At 42.4% G+C, this 18,963-nt stretch overlaps 1 protein-coding gene across 4 annotated transcripts in view; it reads left to right on the top strand.

The window, feature by feature from the left end:
• The window catches only part of PGAP1 (post-GPI attachment to proteins inositol deacylase 1), a 734,955-nt gene that overhangs the window by 526,020 nt on the left and 189,972 nt on the right, over positions 1-18,963 (top strand). For all 4 annotated transcript variants that reach the window (XM_075830035.1, XM_075830037.1, XM_075830034.1 and 1 more), the window contains one exon: positions 11,681-11,774. In XM_075830035.1, coding sequence (XP_075686150.1) covers positions 11,681-11,774 — 94 coding nt within the window. The remainder of the gene's footprint in view (positions 1-11,680; positions 11,775-18,963) is intronic.

Raw genomic sequence — 18,963 nt, forward strand, 5'->3', positions numbered from 1 at the left:
ATTGTTTTTTTATTCTATTTTTTTTACAGCGTTCACCGTGCACTATAAATGACATATTCACTTTATTCTGCGGGGCGATACGATTACGGCGATACCCTATGTTTATATTTTTTTTTTATGTCTTATGGCGTTTGCACAATAAAATACGTTTTGTAAACAATCATTCACTTTTTGACTTTTTGTGTTACCTTATTCTAAGAGCCAGAACGTTTTTATTTTTCAATCAATAAAGCCGTGCGAGGACTTATTTTTTGCGTAACGAACTGTAGTTTCGATCAGTACCATTTTTCGGTACATGCGACTTTTTGATCTCTTTTTATTCAATTTTTTGGGAGGTGAAGTGACCAAACAATTGTGATTGTGGTTCGGTTTATTATTATTCTTTTTTACGGCGTTCACTGTACGGGATAAATAACAAAATAATTTTGTAGTTCAGGCCGTTACGGACGCGGCGATACCAATTATGTATAGTTTATTTGTTTGTTTATATATTTTTATTAATAATAAACGACTGATAATGGAAAAGGGGGGATTTTTACTTTTAATACTTTTAAAACTTTTATTTTCTTATTTTTACACAACTTTTTTTAACTTTTTTTTAACTTTATTACTTTGTCCCACTAGGGGACTGGAGGGCAGGAGACCCTGATCGCTATTCTAATACACTGCACTACATGCGTAGTGCAGTGTATTAGAACTGTCAGCTACTCACTGACAGCAAGCATAGTGGGTCCTGACGTTGTCAGGACCCACTAGGCTTCCGTCTATGGCATAGCCGGACGCCATTGTTTGGTGTCCGGTTGCCATAGTCACCATCGCCGGCCGCTATCGTGTAGCAGGCCGGCGATGGCGGATTAACCCCTAAGAAGCCGCGATCGCTATTGAACGCGGCTTCTGAGGGGTTAATCGGCGGGGGAGCTCCGCGATCGGTCCCGGCACATTGAGCAGTGATAGTCTGCTGTCGGATACAGCAGCTATCACAGCTCATGAACGCGCCCCGCGCGAACGGCGCCGTGTTTACTCCATGACATACTATTATGTCATGGAGCGCGAACGATGCACTTACCTTGACATAATAGTATGTCCTGGAGCGTTAAGGGGTTAATATATATTATATATATATATATATACACACACACTATATCTCTATGCCTTGTATTGAGCTTGTAAGTTCAACCGATATGCTTTACCCACTTGGGAGTTTGTGGCACTCTATGCAGCAATATATTTTACATGTGATGTATTGATTGCACTTTATAACTATACATTGGATTGTGTATGTTTTGACCACCACCTCAGTCTGTTTTTTATGTGATTTTAATTGATTTTATGAGACAGTCTTGTTACCTTTTTTGTACTATTTGTACTAATAAAGACATATTGTATAACTTATGTGCTGCCGTAATACATATTTGTATGGAATGCATTTATAGGTGGTGTATCTAGCACTGAGACCTGATTCGCTCATTTCTAAGACTGTAATATTAACCCCTTAAGGACTTGTTTTGGCCTTAAGGCTCAGAGCCCATTTTTTAAATATGACATATTTCACTTTATGTGGTAATAACTTCGGAATGCTTAAACCTATCCAAGCGATTCTGAGATTGTTTTATCGTGAGACATTGGGCTCTATGTTAGTGCTAAAATTTGGTCGATATATTCAGTGAAAAGCTGCAAAATTTTTAGAAAATTTAGAAAAAATTGCATTTCTCAGAATTTCAATGCAGCTGCTTGTAAGGCAGATGGTTATACCACACAAAATAGTTACTGGTTCACATTTCCCATATGTCTACTTTAGATTGGCATCATTTTTTGAACATTCTATTATTTTTCTTGGACGTTACAAGGCTTAGAACATAAACAGCAATTTCTCATATTTTTAAGAAACTTTCAAAAGCCTTTTTTTTAAGGTACCTGTTCAGTTCTGAAGTGGCTTTGAGGGGCCTATGTATTAGAAACCCCCATAAAACACCCTATTTAAAAAAAATAGTATTCAAAACAGCGTTTAGTTTTTTTTAACCCTTTAGGCATTTCACCGAAATTAAAGCAAAGTGGAAGTGTCATTTTTCTTACTGATTTTCAATTTTATTCCATTTTTTTCTGTAAAACAGAAGGTTTTACCAGAGAAATACTTCTAAATATGTATTGTCCAGATTCTACAGTTTTTAGAAATGTCCCACATGTGGCTCTAGTGTGCTCGTGGACTAAAACACAAGGCCCAGAAGCAAAGAAGCACCTAGTGCATTTTGGTGCCTCTTGTTTTTTATTAGAATATATTTTAGACAGCATGCCAGGTTTGAAGAAGTGTTGAGGTGCCAAAACAGTAGGAATCCCCCAAAAGTGAAACTACACCCCTCAAGGAATTAATTTATGGTTGTTGGTACCATTTTGACCCCACAGTTTTTTCACACCACATATTTGAATTGGGCTGTGAAATTAAAAAAAAATGGTTTTTTTTCCAATAATATGTCATTTTTTATCAAAATTTCTTATTTTCACAGGGAACAAAATACCCCATTTTGTTGCCCAATTTCTCCTGAGTGCAGCCATACCCCATTTGTAGTGATAAACTGCCGTTTGGGCCCATGGGAGGGCTCAGAAGGAAAGGAGCGCTATGTGTTTGTTGGAGTCCAGATTTTGCTGGATTGGTTTTCGGGTGCCATGTCGCATTTGCAGAGCCCCAGAGTTATCAAAGAAATAGAAACCCACCAGAAGTGATCCCATTTTGTAAACTACACCTCTCAAGGAATTCGTTTATGGGTGTTGTGACCATTTAGACCCAACAGTTTTTTCACAGAATTTATTTGAATTGGGCTGTCAAGAAATAAGATACCCCATCTTACCCTTTCACCTATGACAGCACCCCTGGAGAGACGTCCCATCCCCTGGACAGGAAACCTGAGGATATAAAAATGGACACACCTCTCCACACACCCAGTCAGGTTTCCTGTCCTCCGGATGGAAGGATTGTCCTGAGGAAAAGCGTTTCTCCCGGGGTTGCAGACCCCCTAGCAAGGTCTCACCTTATTCCACTAGGGGTGCTCTAGAAGGTATAAGTCTCCTTTGGAGGGAGCAACCTTGAGTCTGGTACAGGTACTCCCTCCTCTCCCGGTCCATCGCCTCCCTCCTGCTGCAGCAAAAGGAGGTGGTTTAAGGCCCACGCTGTGGGCCTTCCTCTGGCGGGGAGCGGATCCCCGGGGTCCCGTTCGGCTCTGCCGGATCATGCCCAGTGTTGGCGGCTTTCCGGCGCTCTCACTGGCACTTCCGGTGGCCGCGAAACGTCACTTCCGGGCGGTGATGCGTCCAACACTCCAGGGGGCGGTGTTCCGGTGACCCACATGGGGAGGAGGGGCTCCAGCGTCCGGAGCCGAGGGCCTCCCAGCCAATCCATGGCCTATTTAGGCCAGAAACAGCAGGAGCTTCGGTCTCCAGTCTTCTTCCTCCATTATGGAAACACCAGGAGAAGCGCCAGGACGCACTGACCGTACGGATGCCAAGTCCTCCAGTCCGGTACTTGAGGACGCCAGGAATATGGGGTAAGATAAAAAACCCTCTTCCTTACCTAATACTGTTCCCTTTCTCTTGCACATATGTTTTGGCCAGGGATTTTCCTAGGAAAAAACAGGATAAGGCTCATAACAAGGAATGTGCGATATGTAAAAAGAAACTCGCATCATCCTATAACAAAAGGCTCTGTCAGAAATGTTTAGACAACTTCATCTCAGAAGAGTCTACAAACTTAGCCACAAGTATCAAGGATATTGTAAGGGCTGAAGTTAGGAACTCACTAAAGTCCCTTAAGAGGAAAAGAGATCCTCTGTTTGCCTCTTCTAGCCGGATGGATTCTGATTCCTCAGCTGAAGAGGATCCTCAACTAGGTGAAGAAGGGGAGTACAGCTCCTTTGATTCCTCAGGTGAGGATGAGGGAGAAAGGAATCTGTTCCCAACTGAGGACATAGACCTACTCCTAAAGACGGTTAGGGTGACTATGAATATAGTTGATCCTAAAGAACCTCGGTCTGTCCAGGACACAATGTTTCAAGGCCTAGGACCTAAGAAGAATAGAACCTTTCCTATCCATAGAAACATATCTAACCTCATTAAAAAAGAATGGGAAAATCCTGATAGGAAAACAAGTATTCCCAAATTTCTCAAAAGGAAGTATCCTTTTGAGGACGAGGCATGCAAGGACTGGGACAACATCCCTAGACTTGACGCTCCAGTAGCCAAGATATCAAGGAAACACTCCCTTCCCTTTGAAGATCTAGGCTCCTTGTCTGATCCTATGGATAGGAAGGCCGACTTCTACCTTAAAAAGACCTGGGAAGCCTCTATGGGAGCTTTTAAACCAGGCATTGCAGCCACTTGTGTGGCTAGATCCCTGAAAATCTGGCTTGCACAATTGGATTTACATTTATAAGACAAGACCCCTCGGGATCAGATCCTAGCCTCCCTTCCAACACTTTCCAAAGCCGCAGATTTCTTGGCAGACACCTCAGTAGATGCTGTACGCCTTTCCGCCAGATCAGCGGCCCTGTCAAATTCTGCTAGACGAGCTATCTGGCTAAAAGCCTGGAAAGGGGACACCGGATCCAAAGGGAAGCTGTGTGCTATTCCCTGCTCAGGAGATTACCTTTTTGGGCTCCCACTTGATGACCTGCTGGAAAGAGCATCAGATAGTAAGAAAGGGTTCCCTCCACAAACAAGGCCAACAAGAGATTCCTTTCGTCCCAAAGGGCCTAATAACAAAAGACCTAACCCTAGGGGACAGGACTTTAGACCTTCAAGATTTACTAGGAAGAATAAGTCCTTTCTCTTCAGGCCCCAGAAGGACCCTAAAAATAGGGACCAACAATGACGCCAGTGGGGGGTCGTCTTTCCCTATTTTTCACGGATTGGCAAAAGATATCCGCAAATCCTTGGATTCTAGGAATTATAAAAACCGGGTACGTACTAGAGTTCAGATCTCTTCCCCCAGACAGATTTTTTTCCCACAAGGGCCCTAAGGAGCCCGGACCAACAAAAGATCCTAGAAATAGAAGTACTGTCACTCATAAAAAACGGAGTCCTAATCCATGTTCCAAGCATAGAGACAGGTCAGGGCTTTTATTCCCCTCTCTTCCTTGTGAACAAACCAGGAGGCAAACACAGGGTCATTATAAATCTAAAAAAATTAAACCTTTATCTGACCTACAAAAAATTCCGCATGGAGAGCATTGCATCAACTATAAATCTCCTCTCCAGGGATTGTGTGATGGCCTCAATAGACCTAGAGGAAGCTTACTATCATGTACCCATATGTCATCATCATCAAAGATAGCTAAGGGTAGCAGTGACACTCAACGGGTCTGTATTTCACCTACAATACAGAGCCCTCCCCTTTGGCATCTCACAAGCCCCAATGGTATTCTCAAAACTGATAGCGGAAATGACCTCTTACATCAGGATGAACGACATTCTCCTGATACCATATCTGGACGATTTCCTGTTGGTTGCAGAAACATCTCAAACCTTGACCCTACAGATACAAATAGTCTGAGATATATTAACAAAATTAGGATGGAACATAAATTTTAAAAAATCTAATTTAAACCCATCAAAAAGATGTGTATTCTTAGGAACCCTGCTGGACTCCTCCAAGCAGATGTCCTTCCTTCCAGAAGAAAAAATCGGTCCTCTGATAAGCAGGATATTAGAGATCTACCTGAGCCATACGACATCTTTCAGGGAAGCTATGTCAGTCCTGAGCCTCATGACATCATGCATCCCAGCCGTACTATGGGCTCACTTTAGATCCAGGCCACTACAGTGGGACATTTTAAATCAATGGGACAGAAGCAGTCTCTCCTTGGACCAGCCCTTACACATCTCTTCCGCAGCAAGGTTGTCCCTCAGATGGTGGTTGAACAGGGAGAACCTCATGAGGGGTATTCCATGGACGTTAACCCCTACTCTCAACATGACCACAGATGCGAGTCCTTGGGGGTGGGGAGCCCATTACGACTCCTCTCTTCTTCAGGGTCAGTGGGATCAGCAGACCGCTCAAAGATCTTCCCACTTCAGGGAACTGCCAGCAGTTCTTCAGGCCTTAGGGCTGATTCAGACGACCGTGGCGTTTTTGCGCACGCAAAACACACGGCGGTTTGCCTGCGCAAAAGCCACTTACCTGCTCCGTGAGGCAGCATCATATGATGCGCGGCTGCGTGCTTTTCGCGCAGCCGGCCATCATTATGACACGCCTTTTGGATGTTTGTAAACAGCAAAGCACGTGGTGCTGTTCTGTTTACATTCATCCTTTTGACAGCTGTTGCGCGAAACAGGCAGTTCGCACGGAAGTGCTTCCGTGCGACCTGCGTGGTTTTCACACACCCATTGACTTCAATGGGTGCGTGATACGCAAAATACGCCGAGATATTGAATGTGTCGCACTTTTTGCGCAGCGGACAAACGCTGCGCAAAAAGCACGGACTGTCTGTACTGGCCCATAGACTTCTATTGGTTCATGCGTGCCGCCTGAAAACCACGCGGCCTGCACGGACACAATTCACGTTCGTGTGAATCCGCCCTTAAAGAGATCTATACATGCAATCTCAGGTCAGCACTTGAAAATATATTCAGACAACACGACCACAGTATCTTATATAAATCGGCAGGGGGGTACGAGATCAGCCTCGCTGATGGACTTATCCTCACAGATATTTTCTCTGGCAGAACAACACCTATTGACTCTATCAGCTGTTCATCTGAAGGGAAAGGACAACCAGGTGGCAGACTTCCTAAGCCTAAAAAGGCTTCACCAATCAGAGTGGTGCTTGAATACAACAGTATTTCAGGAAATCATCCTCAAATGGGGAACCCCATCAATAGACCTATTTGCATCCAAGGAAAACAGAAAAACCCAGAGATTCTTCTCCCTAAACCCTTCAGACCACCCAACAGCAATAGACGCATTCTCCCAGTGTTGGAGTCAAGAGAGAGGATACGCCTTCTCCCCCTGAACCTCCTCCCAAGAGTAATAAAAAAGGTCAAAGAAGACAGGGCCAGTGTGATACTAATAGCCCCCTTCTGGCCAAAGAGGCCATGGTTCACGTGGTTAAGAAAAATTTCTTCACACCAACCATGGGTTCTCCCAAACATGTCAGACCTTCTATATCAGGGCCCAGTAATACACCCCGACATTCAGAAACTCCATCTGACAGCCTGGAAACTCCTTAGGCAAAGAGGATTCTCAGAATCAGTCATCTCCACCCTACTAGCCAGTAGAAAATCGATTACCTCAAAAATATATCTGAGGTCATGGAAGGCATTCTTGAATTTTGCAGGCAGGGATATTAATCCTTTAACCAAACCAGATATTCCCTTAATATTGGATTTCCTCCAGGCAGGATTAAATAAAAACCTTAGGCCTACTACGTTAAAGGTTCAAATTTCTGCTTTAAGTTCCTTCCTTAATTTCAAATTAGCAGAACACCCCTGGATCAAGAGATTCCTAACTGCCGCCTGCAGACTTAAACCCAAGATAAGATCCCCAGTTCCTCCCTGGGACTTAAACCTTGTTCTCCAGGCTATGATAAAACCACCATTTGAACCAATAGACTCTATCTCCTTGAAAATGCTGACACTCAAAATGACATTTATGTTAGCCATTTCATCAGCCTGTAGAGTGAGTGAGATTCAGGCCCCCACTGCCTTTCCTCCACATACCCTACTGCTACATGATAGTCATCCTAAAAACCTTACCAGAATTCCTTCCTAAAGTGTTCTCTCCTTTTCACTTAGACCAAGATATTGTCCTTCCCTCTTTTTGTGATTCCCAAAAAAATCAGAGGGAACAACAGTTTAACTGCCTAGATGTAAGAAGATGCCTAGTCCAGTACCTAAAGATTACCAAGGATCTGAGATCCTCAGGAAACTTGTTTGTCCAGTTTCAGGATCACAACAAAGGTTCGGCAGCCAGTAAAGCCACCATAGCAAGGTGGATCAAGCAGGCCATACAATTAGCCTACATAAATCAGAAGCTCAAGCCCCCAGAGTTTTTCGGAGCTCACTCCACCAGGGCCATGTCCACTTCATGGGCAGAGAGAGCAGATGCATCCCTAGACCAAATATGTAAGGCTGCCACATGGAGTTCTCCTCACACCTTCTTTAAACACTACCGATTACAACTGCATACAGCCTCTGACTTGGCCTTTGGTAGAAAGGTGCTACAAGCTGTGGTCCCACCCTAAAAATATTGGTTTCTATTTTACATCTCCTGGGGTGCTGTCATAGGTGAAAGGGTAAAAGATTGATTACTTACTGGTAATCGGTTTTTCAAGAACCTATGACAAGACCCCGCTGTTACCCTCCCATGGTTCTAGCAAATGATCCTCATAAGCTGGATCGCTAACCTTAAATTTAAGCATTCCTGTAAATATTGTATATATATAAAGGTGTGAGGGAATTTCACAAAAAAAAACATAGAAACTAAACTACTTCTCATCCTGAGTTCTTCCTAAAGACTGGGTGTGTGGAGAGGTGTGTCCATTTTTATATCCTCAGGTTTCTTGTCCAGCGGATGGGACGTCTCTCCAGGGGTGCTGTCATAGGTTCTTGAAAAACTGATTACCGGTAAGTAATCAATCTTTTTTGGCCCAATTTGTCCTGAGTGTGGCAATACCCGATTTGTGGGAGGGCTCAGAAGGAAAGGACCACCATTTGGCCTACTGGGGATTTTCTGGTGCTAAGTCATGTATGCAGAAGCCCCTGAGGTACCAGTACAGTTGAAACCCCCGAAAAGTGACCCCGTTTTAAAAACAACACCCTTTAAGGCATTCATCTAGAGGTGTAGTGAGCATTTTGACCCCACAGGTATTGTGTAAAAGATAATGTGCAGCAGATGGTGCAGAGTGAGATTTGCAATTTTCTATACATATATGCCATTTCAGTGTCCGATTTATTGTGCCCAGCATGTGCCACCGGAGACATACACCCCATAAGCTGTAATGTGGGTTCTCCTGGGTATGGCAGGGTATGGCAATACCCTACATGTGGCTGTTAACAGCTGCCTGGGCTCACAGCAGGGCTCAGAAGGGAAAGATGAGGGGGATAAGCTGTGCGGAGTGCATTAGGGTAAGTAAAACTGAGGTAGATTAAAAATCAAGGGATGTTTGATAAATTTTAAAACACCCTTTTATACAGAGCCCTGGTTTTTCGTGACACGTGTCACATTGATATATTGTGCCCTTCCTTATTCTCCTCTTATAGCAGACTTTGCACCTCTTTTTACTTTTTCCCTTCTTGGCAGTTTGGGGAACTTCTCCTGGAAAGTGTTGCCCTGGTACGATGCGTGTGGCGTCGCTTCAAGAAGTATTGGTTGTCCCACCCTTCTTGGTCCCTAAAGATTAGGTTCTTGATAACCACCTCTTGAAATTCCAGGAAAGTTCCTTTCTGGCCTGCACACCGATGTAGCACGTACGCATTGTACAATGCCATCTGTATGATGTACATGGCCAGCTTCATATACCACACCCTCGATTTCCGCATGACACTGTAGGGCTTCAGGACTTGATCTGACAAGTCCACCCCTCCCATGTACCTATTGTAGTCCAGGATGCAGTCTGGTTTGGGGTTCTCTGTACTGGTACCTCGTACAGGTACATGGGTACTGGCGGAATTTAAGCCTCCCTTTAAAATGTACCAAGGACTCATCAATAGAAAAACACTTCTCGGGGGTGTATGCTTGGGCAAACCGGGCACTGAAATGGTCTAATCGGGGTCTTAGTTTATACAAATGGTCAAAACCAGAGTCATCTTGGGGTGGGCACTGCTCATTATCAGTATAATGTAAGAAGTGAAGTATTGCCGCATAACGCATCCTGGACATGGCCATACGGTACATTGGGGTGTGGTATAAGATGTCCGTGCTCCAGTAGGTCCTAATGGATGGCTTTTTCAGAAGCCCCTTGTTCAAGAGAAGTCCCCAGAACTTGCCCAACTCTGCTGCGTCTACAGGGGTCCACCTGCGGGATTGGGCATAAAATGATGTGTGGTTCTTAGTAATATATTGTTGGGCGTATAAATTTGTCTGGGAGACCATAAGCTCTATAAAGTTATCAGTGAAGAAGAACTTGAAAAAGTCCATGTCACTGAGCCCTGCCGTATTAAATTTGATCCCCGGGCTGCCCGTGTACTCGGGGATTTGGAGCTCATAAATGCCTGGTGAGGGGGTCCAAATGGGGTCACTACGCTCGGGGGTTTCAATTGCGGAGGGGTCACTTCGCTCAGGGGTTTCAACTGTGGCGGGATCATTTAACTAGGGGCTTTCCACTGTAGTAGTGATCCTGGGGTGTCTCCTAGGGGGTTCCTCTTTATAATTGGATGAGGAGGTTCATAAATAAAACAGAGTCTCGCCATCCGACGAGTCTGTGTCGGAGGCAAGAAATGGTTATGCCTCTTCGGCAGTAAATATCCATGTTTGTTCTCTTCCCTAACTAGGAGCAATATGCTGCTACCTAAACTAGCCAAAATAAATTGTGTTTTTATAGAATGAGTGGGCTTCCCTGAAACTAAATCTAACTAGGGCGAGGGTTCCTAACACTAAACCTAACTAGATTTTATTTGAACGTCCCTGAGACTAAACCTAACTACGGCGACTATCCCCTGACACTAAACCTAATTAGATTATTCATAGCTTCCCTGACACTAAACCTATCTACGGTGATGGGGGCCTGACACTGAACCTAGCTAGATTATTCCGAGTTTCCCTGATGCTAAACCTAACTACGGTTATGGACCCCTAACGCTAGATCTAACTACGGTGACGGATTCCTGACACTAAATTCCCTGACGCTATACCTAACTACGCTTTTTGACGGTTCCCTGAAACTTACTAACCCTAATACTAAACTAACCAGTTAAATTGTCTAGACTAACTATTTATTTATTTATTTTTTTTTGTTTTATATATTTTATAAAGAAAAAAATTAAAAAATAATCCCCAGGGACCAAGAAATTTGGTCCTGAAGACTAAGAAGTGATCGGAGATCACTCACCAAAAACATGGGGGGATCACAAGGAGGTAGGGTACAGGAGTGGGTAGTGGATGGGGGAGGTGGGAAGAAGAAAAAAGTTTTTTTTACTTTTTTATGACTTTGCTCTTCTCTCTCTCTTCTCACAACCGCTCTGAATGCCTCGCTATCTCCAACAGAGGCGCTCAGGGTGGTTTCAGCAGGATATAATATCAGGGAGAGGAAGTTTAGAGACAGATCACCGCTATTGGTCAGTTAATCACTGACTAACCAATAGCGGCGATCGATGAGGTGGGACCATCTAAGCACGAAGGGGTTAAAGTAATAAGCTTGAACGGCACAGCTACAACCAGATGCACACTGCTTTGCCTGAGTAAACAATGAAGAAGACCGAACTCTGATAAGTGGGGAGTCAGATCACCACCGATCATATATTGATGGGCTCTCCTAAGGTTAACCCATCAGTAATACAGTCCTGAAAAACCCCTTTAATAGACATGTTAACTTTTTTGTAATTTGCTTACAGTCGTTAGGTGGGGGGGGCAGAGATCGAAATAATTAAAGTTAGAATTGCTCAAAAATCTAAATTTTACAGCTATATTATTGAATATGTATTTTTACTTTTTTAGTTTAGAATTTTCATATTTAATTTTGTATATTTTTGTTTGCAGATCATCAGATGTCATTGGCCATCACTTCATGTTTATATTGTCTCTAACCTGCTTCTTGCTTTTGGGGCACAACTCTATACTATATCCAGCAAAGGTAACATAACAACACTAACTTTTAGGCTAGGGCTACAGTGTTTAATCGATACAGTTACATTACCGGTCAGTTATGTCAACTTTGTTCATGTGCACTGATCTGGTGTCACCCAAGGCTATGGTTTGCCGATGCACAAAGTTGACCGCTGTATACAAATAAACCCAGAAAAGAGAGTATTTTTAACTTTGTTGTTATGGCAGCATTGGAAAATATAATATGGCTGTTGTAGTGCAAGCTAGGTTATGCATCCAATTTCACTTTTGCTCTATGACTTTCCAAAAGGTAAGCTTCGGCCCAGTACCTAAACCATATCAACTTGTGTCTCTATCGTATAGCATGTAGGCATTTCCAATAATTATACTTTTAACCAAGACTACAGTATTTGCATAGTTTTTTCATTTTTATTTTAGATGAATTGGACCAATACAAAAAATGGTTGCAACGTAATACATATCCTTTAACTCAATGGCCCACAGTCTATGTAAACAAAATAGTTGGAGTGATGTGCGCCAAATTTATTAAAAAGCGCACACATCTTAATCCATTTGCTGCATTTTTACTAGTCTGACAGGCAGGAAATGAATTCTGTTCCTGCTTTATAAATGTGGACCAATTACTGGGAATTTGGAGCTTTGCAATAGAACAACAGAGCTCTGATCCTTATAATAAGATATTTTGGACCTAATCTCTACATATAATAAAACTGTAAACTTTGCGTGTCAGTAGATTGAAAATATTTTTGCCTGTTTGTGCACGCATCACGTAAAAACTACCAACTGAATTCGGATGGAGTTTTTAGAAAAACATAGGGGTCAACTTGAAGTAACATTTAGTTTTTATTTAATCGCAATCGGTTTACTCAATCAGAAGATATGTGAATTTAATGTTTCCAAAAATTCATTTACATTGCATTAGTACAACAACAACAAACACATGGAAACCATGGCAACCAATCACATTTTTACTTTCATTTTGTATTGTCTTTGAAAAATAGATACCAGTAGGTTGCTATGGGCAACTGCTCCAAATTTCATCTATACCGATTATTATAGAAGGGTGAGGTTGCAATCAATGAGATTGCTGCACATTTTTCAAGCTGCCTCATACAAATTACAGCTGTGATCTGATTTGGTTGCTAAGGACAACAACTCCAACTTTCATCTATATTGGGAGTTTTTTTATGCATCGGAGGCACATATAACTACCAATCAGGTTTCTGCTTTCATTGTCCAAGCTGCCTCAGAAAAAAAGAACTGTTATCTGATTGGTTGTTATGGACAACAGCTCCAACATTTGTCTACATTGATTTATTTTTTTTAAACTCGTTTTATTGAACTCAAAGCTTGCAATAAAGATACACAATATTACAGTATATCATACATCGAGATATTGAGAAAGATTACATGCCATTCAATGCACCGTATACACAACACAAAACACATTTCAAACAATTGTTCCGAGTAGCATCTCGGCAAATTAGTTACATGACATAAGTAAATATACACCAATATACATACAGGCAGAAGAAAAGGCAAAATGAATAAAAATACAATACCCAAGGACATTATCCCCTCAAATCTATCCCACACCATCCTCCACTGTCAACCTGTCCAATAAGGAACGCATAGTATTTCCCACATCTAAGGTCGTAGAGGAGGAGAGCCATCCATCCCAAATCTTCCCAAACTTGTGGAGGCGTTTCCTATTACTGTAGACTACTCTCTCAAATGGGATGACATTATTAACCAGGGATTTCCATTGTGTAAGCGAAGGAGTTCTATCCGCCATCCATCTCAGGGCAATAGCTTTTCTAGCCAGAAATAAAGTTTCTCTGAGAAATATTCATGTATGAAATGGCCAACTTTTCTCCTGCAGCAAACCCAACAAGCACACCTCCGGGGTTTTGGGTACAGGTACCGAGACAATACCACTCAAAACATCAAGCACTGTATCCCAGAAGGAACTAATATATGTGCACCCCCAAATAAGATTTATGAAGTCTGCCCCCGTAGAGTGACATCTATGACATTCTGTATGTGGCAACCGACCCATACGATATAAACGAGTTGGAGTAAGGTAACTCTGGTGTGTTATGTACAATTGGGACAGTCTATTATTGACAGAAGGTGAAACAAATAAATGTGACCCTAGGGCCTCTGACCAATCCTCCTCGGATAAGTTGGGAATAATTGTTTTCCAGACAGCCTGTACAGAGAGCGTACTCTACTCGGTTTTTGCATTCAGAAGATGAGTGTAAATTGCCGAGATCATTCCCTGTCTACATTGATTTTTACAGATAGTAATGAGATATAGCAATCAATCAGATCGCTGCTATCATTCACCTGCTGCCTCACAAGACTGCAAACTACAATCTGATTGGTTGCTATGGACAAAAGTTCCAAAATTTATTTATGTTCGTTCTTACACATAGAAGGCAGATAAAATAACCAATCAGGTTTCTGCTTTTATTCTCCTAGTTGCCTCACAAGAATCTAAACTGTAATCTGATTGATTGCTGTGGATAACAGTTCCAACATTTGTCTGTATTGGATATTACACATAGAAGAAAGATAAAGCAACCAATCCGCTCGCTGCTTTCATGCACCTAACTGCCTCAAAAAAATGGTAATCTGATTGGTTGTTTCAAAGGACTCCGACAGCGGCCTCTCGGTCTCAAGAGAGTAAATGCCTTCCAGAAAAATATCAAATATTTCTCAATATAGCATAAATGCAAAAAGAATTAGACTAATTAGGTCTCAAGAATCTGAAGAAGATCATGAGGTGACACTTAATGCAGCTCAAGAACGTCAGGCCAGAACTCGCGCATCAGAAACTTCTACCCAGCGCGAGTCCCGGCTAAGTACACAGCGTGCTCGCATGGCGGCCTTGGTCTCTGGAGAGTAATGAGGAACACGAAGCGCAACGATCTGCTGACCGAGAGTGCCATGCATCGTCACGTGAGTCTGAAACTTTCACCGACAGAGAATCTTGCTTGAGTTGTCAGAGAGCTCGCACAGCAGCCTTTCGAGAGCTTGAAAGTAGTGAAGAATGTGAAGCGCGATTAACCGCCGATCACAAACGTCACAACTATGCCAGAGCTACCGAAAGCGAAGACCAATATCAACGACGATTAGAATCAGCTAGAGAGCATTATGAATGCACGTGCCAAGATAATGAAAGTTATTTATTGACTGAAAGGGAAAGAGTAGATGAAATACGAAAGGCAGAACAACGTCAATCACGCTTAGAGGCTGATCGAATTAGACAATCTTTTAATAGAATGTCGATTTTATCAGAAGATTCACATGAGTCTCAGGAGTATGTTGTTCCTTGGATCAATAAGGAAACAGCAGGTTTTATGTATTCCCCTAGCATTGACTATGCTGAATTCGCTTCCGTAGGTTGTATGGTCATAATTTGCAATTTTTGCAGTGCTCTCAAATGGAGAAAATAAACCAAATGGAATATGTTGTTCAAGTGGTAAAGTTCACATTGAAGAATTTCAAGAACCTACAGAGCTTCTAAAACAACTTTTAAATGGTGACCATCCACATTTAAAACACTTCTTAGACAGTATCTGTTTATTTAATACCGCATTCCAAATTACATCTTTTGGGGCAAAACTAATTACAGAGGGACCATTCACAAGTTTACCATCTCATCGGATCTTTGCTACCACAAGATGAGCCAAACTTTCTTCAGATTTATTTCGTATCAGATTACAATGAACAGGCCAATATAAGAAATCAGAACTTTCCACAACTAAAGAGTAACCTTATATCTCCACTTCAAAACATGCTGCATCAAGTGAATCCGTACGTGCATAGTTTTGAAGCTGCATTACAGTCTATTCCGCAGAGGCAAAGAAATGGTTACAAAATTATCATCAGCACAGATAAACGTCCTGTTGCTGAACATCGCACCAGGTATAACGTCTATGTCACAGATGAAGTTGCAGTGGTTTTAGTTGATCAGGAGTGCGATAGGCGTGACATCGTGTTGCGCACTCATGATCACCTGCAACGCATTTTCGAAACACACAGAGCTTACGACGTACTACAATATCCTTTAATATAATGTAGAAGGGTACAATTTTGGACTCTACCAAGTTAATCCTACTACTAGGGTAACACATTTTCATAAAAATGTATCAGCCCAGCAATTTTATTCATACCTGTTAGAGATAAAGGTGTCATCGTTTTATCTATTTGCAACGATTTCAAGGATTGTTCAGCCAATTTATTGTGGACATGTATGTAAAATAGACGGAGCGTTTTGTGTACATACGCACTAACCAGACAAGTTTACGCCCTGACGATTACGTGCATCTGCGAGACACCATGCAACAAGATAATAATGTGGAAAACTTAGGGCGATTTAGTTATTCTGCTATCCAGTTTTACCGGTGGTCCACATTTCATGCATGAGCGTACACAAGAGGCTTTCTCCTAGGTCCGAAAATACGACCGGCCTGACCTTTTTATAACGTTCACAACTTATCCAAAGTGGTACGAAATTTCCCAAGAACTTCTCGCAGGACAGGCGTCTTATGATAGGCATGATATTATAGCCAGAGTGTTCCACTTAAAACTAAAGTTGATGATCGACCTGATCACAAAACAAAAAGTTTTCGGTTCAGGTCTTTGTTTCATGTACAGCGGTGAGTGCAAAAGTGTGGCTTGCCACACGCCCACATTCTCCTGTGGCTGCAAGAAAAAATTGTCACAATGCTGTTGACACAGTCATAAGTGCTGCATTTCCTGACCGGAACGAGGATCCGATATTCCATGAGATTGTAAAGATGCACATGGTTCATGGGCCATGCGGCGCTTTAAGTAGAAACTCTCCTTGAATGCTGGAGGGTCATTACTCCAAAAGATACCCTAGAGCGCTATTAGAGCAAACGATGTCCATTGTATCGTCGAAGATCACCCATACAAGGCGGTTTCACTGCTACAGTCAGGTTACATGGTCAAGAAATTGTTTTAGACAATCGATGGGCAGTACCCTATTCACCGGTGTTATCAAGAACATTTCAAATTGACATCCGCGTCGAAATGTGTAACCGCGCCGAAGCCATCAAATATATACGTAAATACGTCAACAAGGGTAGTGACCAGGCTACGTTTTCATTGAAAAATAATAATGAATATGACGAAGTCACGAGGCTCCAATCTGGCCGATATATAAGTTCTTCTGAGGAGGTGTGGCGCATTTTGAGCTTCCACATTCACGAGAGACATCCGCCAGTGATGCATCTTGATGTTCACCTTGAAGTCGGGCACCAGGTGTACTTCAACCCTGAAAATGTGGCAGAGCGGTTAGAAAACCCAAGACAAACCACTTTGCTGGCATACTTTCAACTTTGTGAAATAGATGATTTCACAAAAACACTGTTATATAACGAAGTTCCGTCATATTATACTTATAATAAGCAGCAAGGTGTTTTGAACCGTAGAAGACGTGGAACATCTGTGAATGGCATGCCCGGCATTTTAAAAGAACACATCATTGGAAGAGTCTATATGGTGCATCCAAACAACTCTGAATGCTATTACTTCATGAAAGTAATATGAATCGATGTTTGCTGGCTATCCAAGACATAGTTACATCTATAGGGGGTAATACTGTCTCTCAATATGGTATTATTTTTCAGTCAAAAAAGCTGTATAAGGGCTTGATTTTTGCCGGTTTGGTTGTAGTTTTTATAGGTACTATTTTGGTGTACATGCGACTTTTTGATCACTTTTTATTCTATATTTTTTAAGGGGTTTTTATCGAAAAAATAGGGATTCTGGCATTGTTTTTTACGTGTATTCTATTTTTTTTGCAGTATTCACTGTGCGGGAAAAATAATATTATAGTTTTATAGTTTGGGTCGTTACCAACGCGGTCATACCAAATATGTGTGTTTTTTTTAACTTTTTCATTTTTTTTTCCTATAATAAAAGACTTATTATAGGAAAAAAAGCATTTTTTGTTTTTGTAGCATATAACTTTTATTTGTACACTTTTCTAAAACATTTTTACTAATGTGCTACAAACCCCCTAAATGTGGCGATCACCGCATCTAAGGGGTTAATTGTCTAAATCAGCGGTGATGGGCCGCTGACCGGCAACAGGGAAAGCCAGGCAGACATCCTGCAAGCTACCCCTGCTGCGGTGTATCGCCGCGTGGCGGTTAACTGTTAAAGTCCAGACGTAACTGCACGTCAAGGTGCGCTAAGTAACTCTTTGATTTGTATTCAATTTTTTTAGTGGGAAATGTGGTGACCAAAAACCAGCAATTCTGGTGTTTTGTTATTTTTATTTTCTACTGCGTTCACTGGGCAGGTTAACCCCTTCACGACAGCCATATGGCTATATACATTCCAACTGCCGATACCCGTGCAGTTATCGCCTATATAAACGTTGGCAGTCTGGAACGGCGTTTAATGTGTGCAATACTGCTTCAGTGTAAACAGTGCTGCACTTTCCTGTCTGCCGGCTCTCCCCACAAGAGGTGCCGGCATCTCTCCCCCTCAGTTTGCTTAAACAACCATGTGTTTGATCACTGTTAGGGGGCTCAGAATACAGCGCTGCACTTTCCTGTCTGCTGGCTCTCTCCCAAATGGAGTCTCCAGCCAGAGCATGGCAAAAGTTCTGGCCGGGGACTCCTGTCTTGGGGAAGCCCTTGACATCACTGTCCATATATGGACAGTGATGTTAGGGGCTTTGAGAAACCACAATACACTCCCCATGTAGATAGCGCCACCCACACATGTAGATTTCGCCACCCACCCATGTAGATAGCATGCACTCCCCTGTCGATTGCTCCATCCCCCTGTAGATAGTGCGAACCCCCTGTAGATGCCGCCATCCCCCTGTAGATAGCCCCATCCCTCTTTTTGATAGCGCCACTGAAGCTCCCTCTAGGAGCAGAATCACCGGCTGAGTATTGCTGACGCTTTGCCCGGAGACTCCTCTTCTAGAGTGAGCCCCTGACGTCACTCTCCATATATGGGCAATATCTACAGGGGACACTGGCACTATCTATAGTGGGCTTTGTGGCACTATGTGGGTACTGTGGCACTATCTACAGGGGCATTGTGGCACTATCTACATAGGCACTGTGATAATTTTAGGGGTTGGGAAAAAAAAACCTGACAAATGAAATTCATCCATTTTTTTTAACGTCCATGAAAAATGG

This window comes from Rhinoderma darwinii, chromosome 6, assembly GCF_050947455.1.
Source record: "Rhinoderma darwinii isolate aRhiDar2 chromosome 6, aRhiDar2.hap1, whole genome shotgun sequence".
NCBI classification, from domain to species: Eukaryota; Metazoa; Chordata; class Amphibia; order Anura; family Rhinodermatidae; genus Rhinoderma; species Rhinoderma darwinii.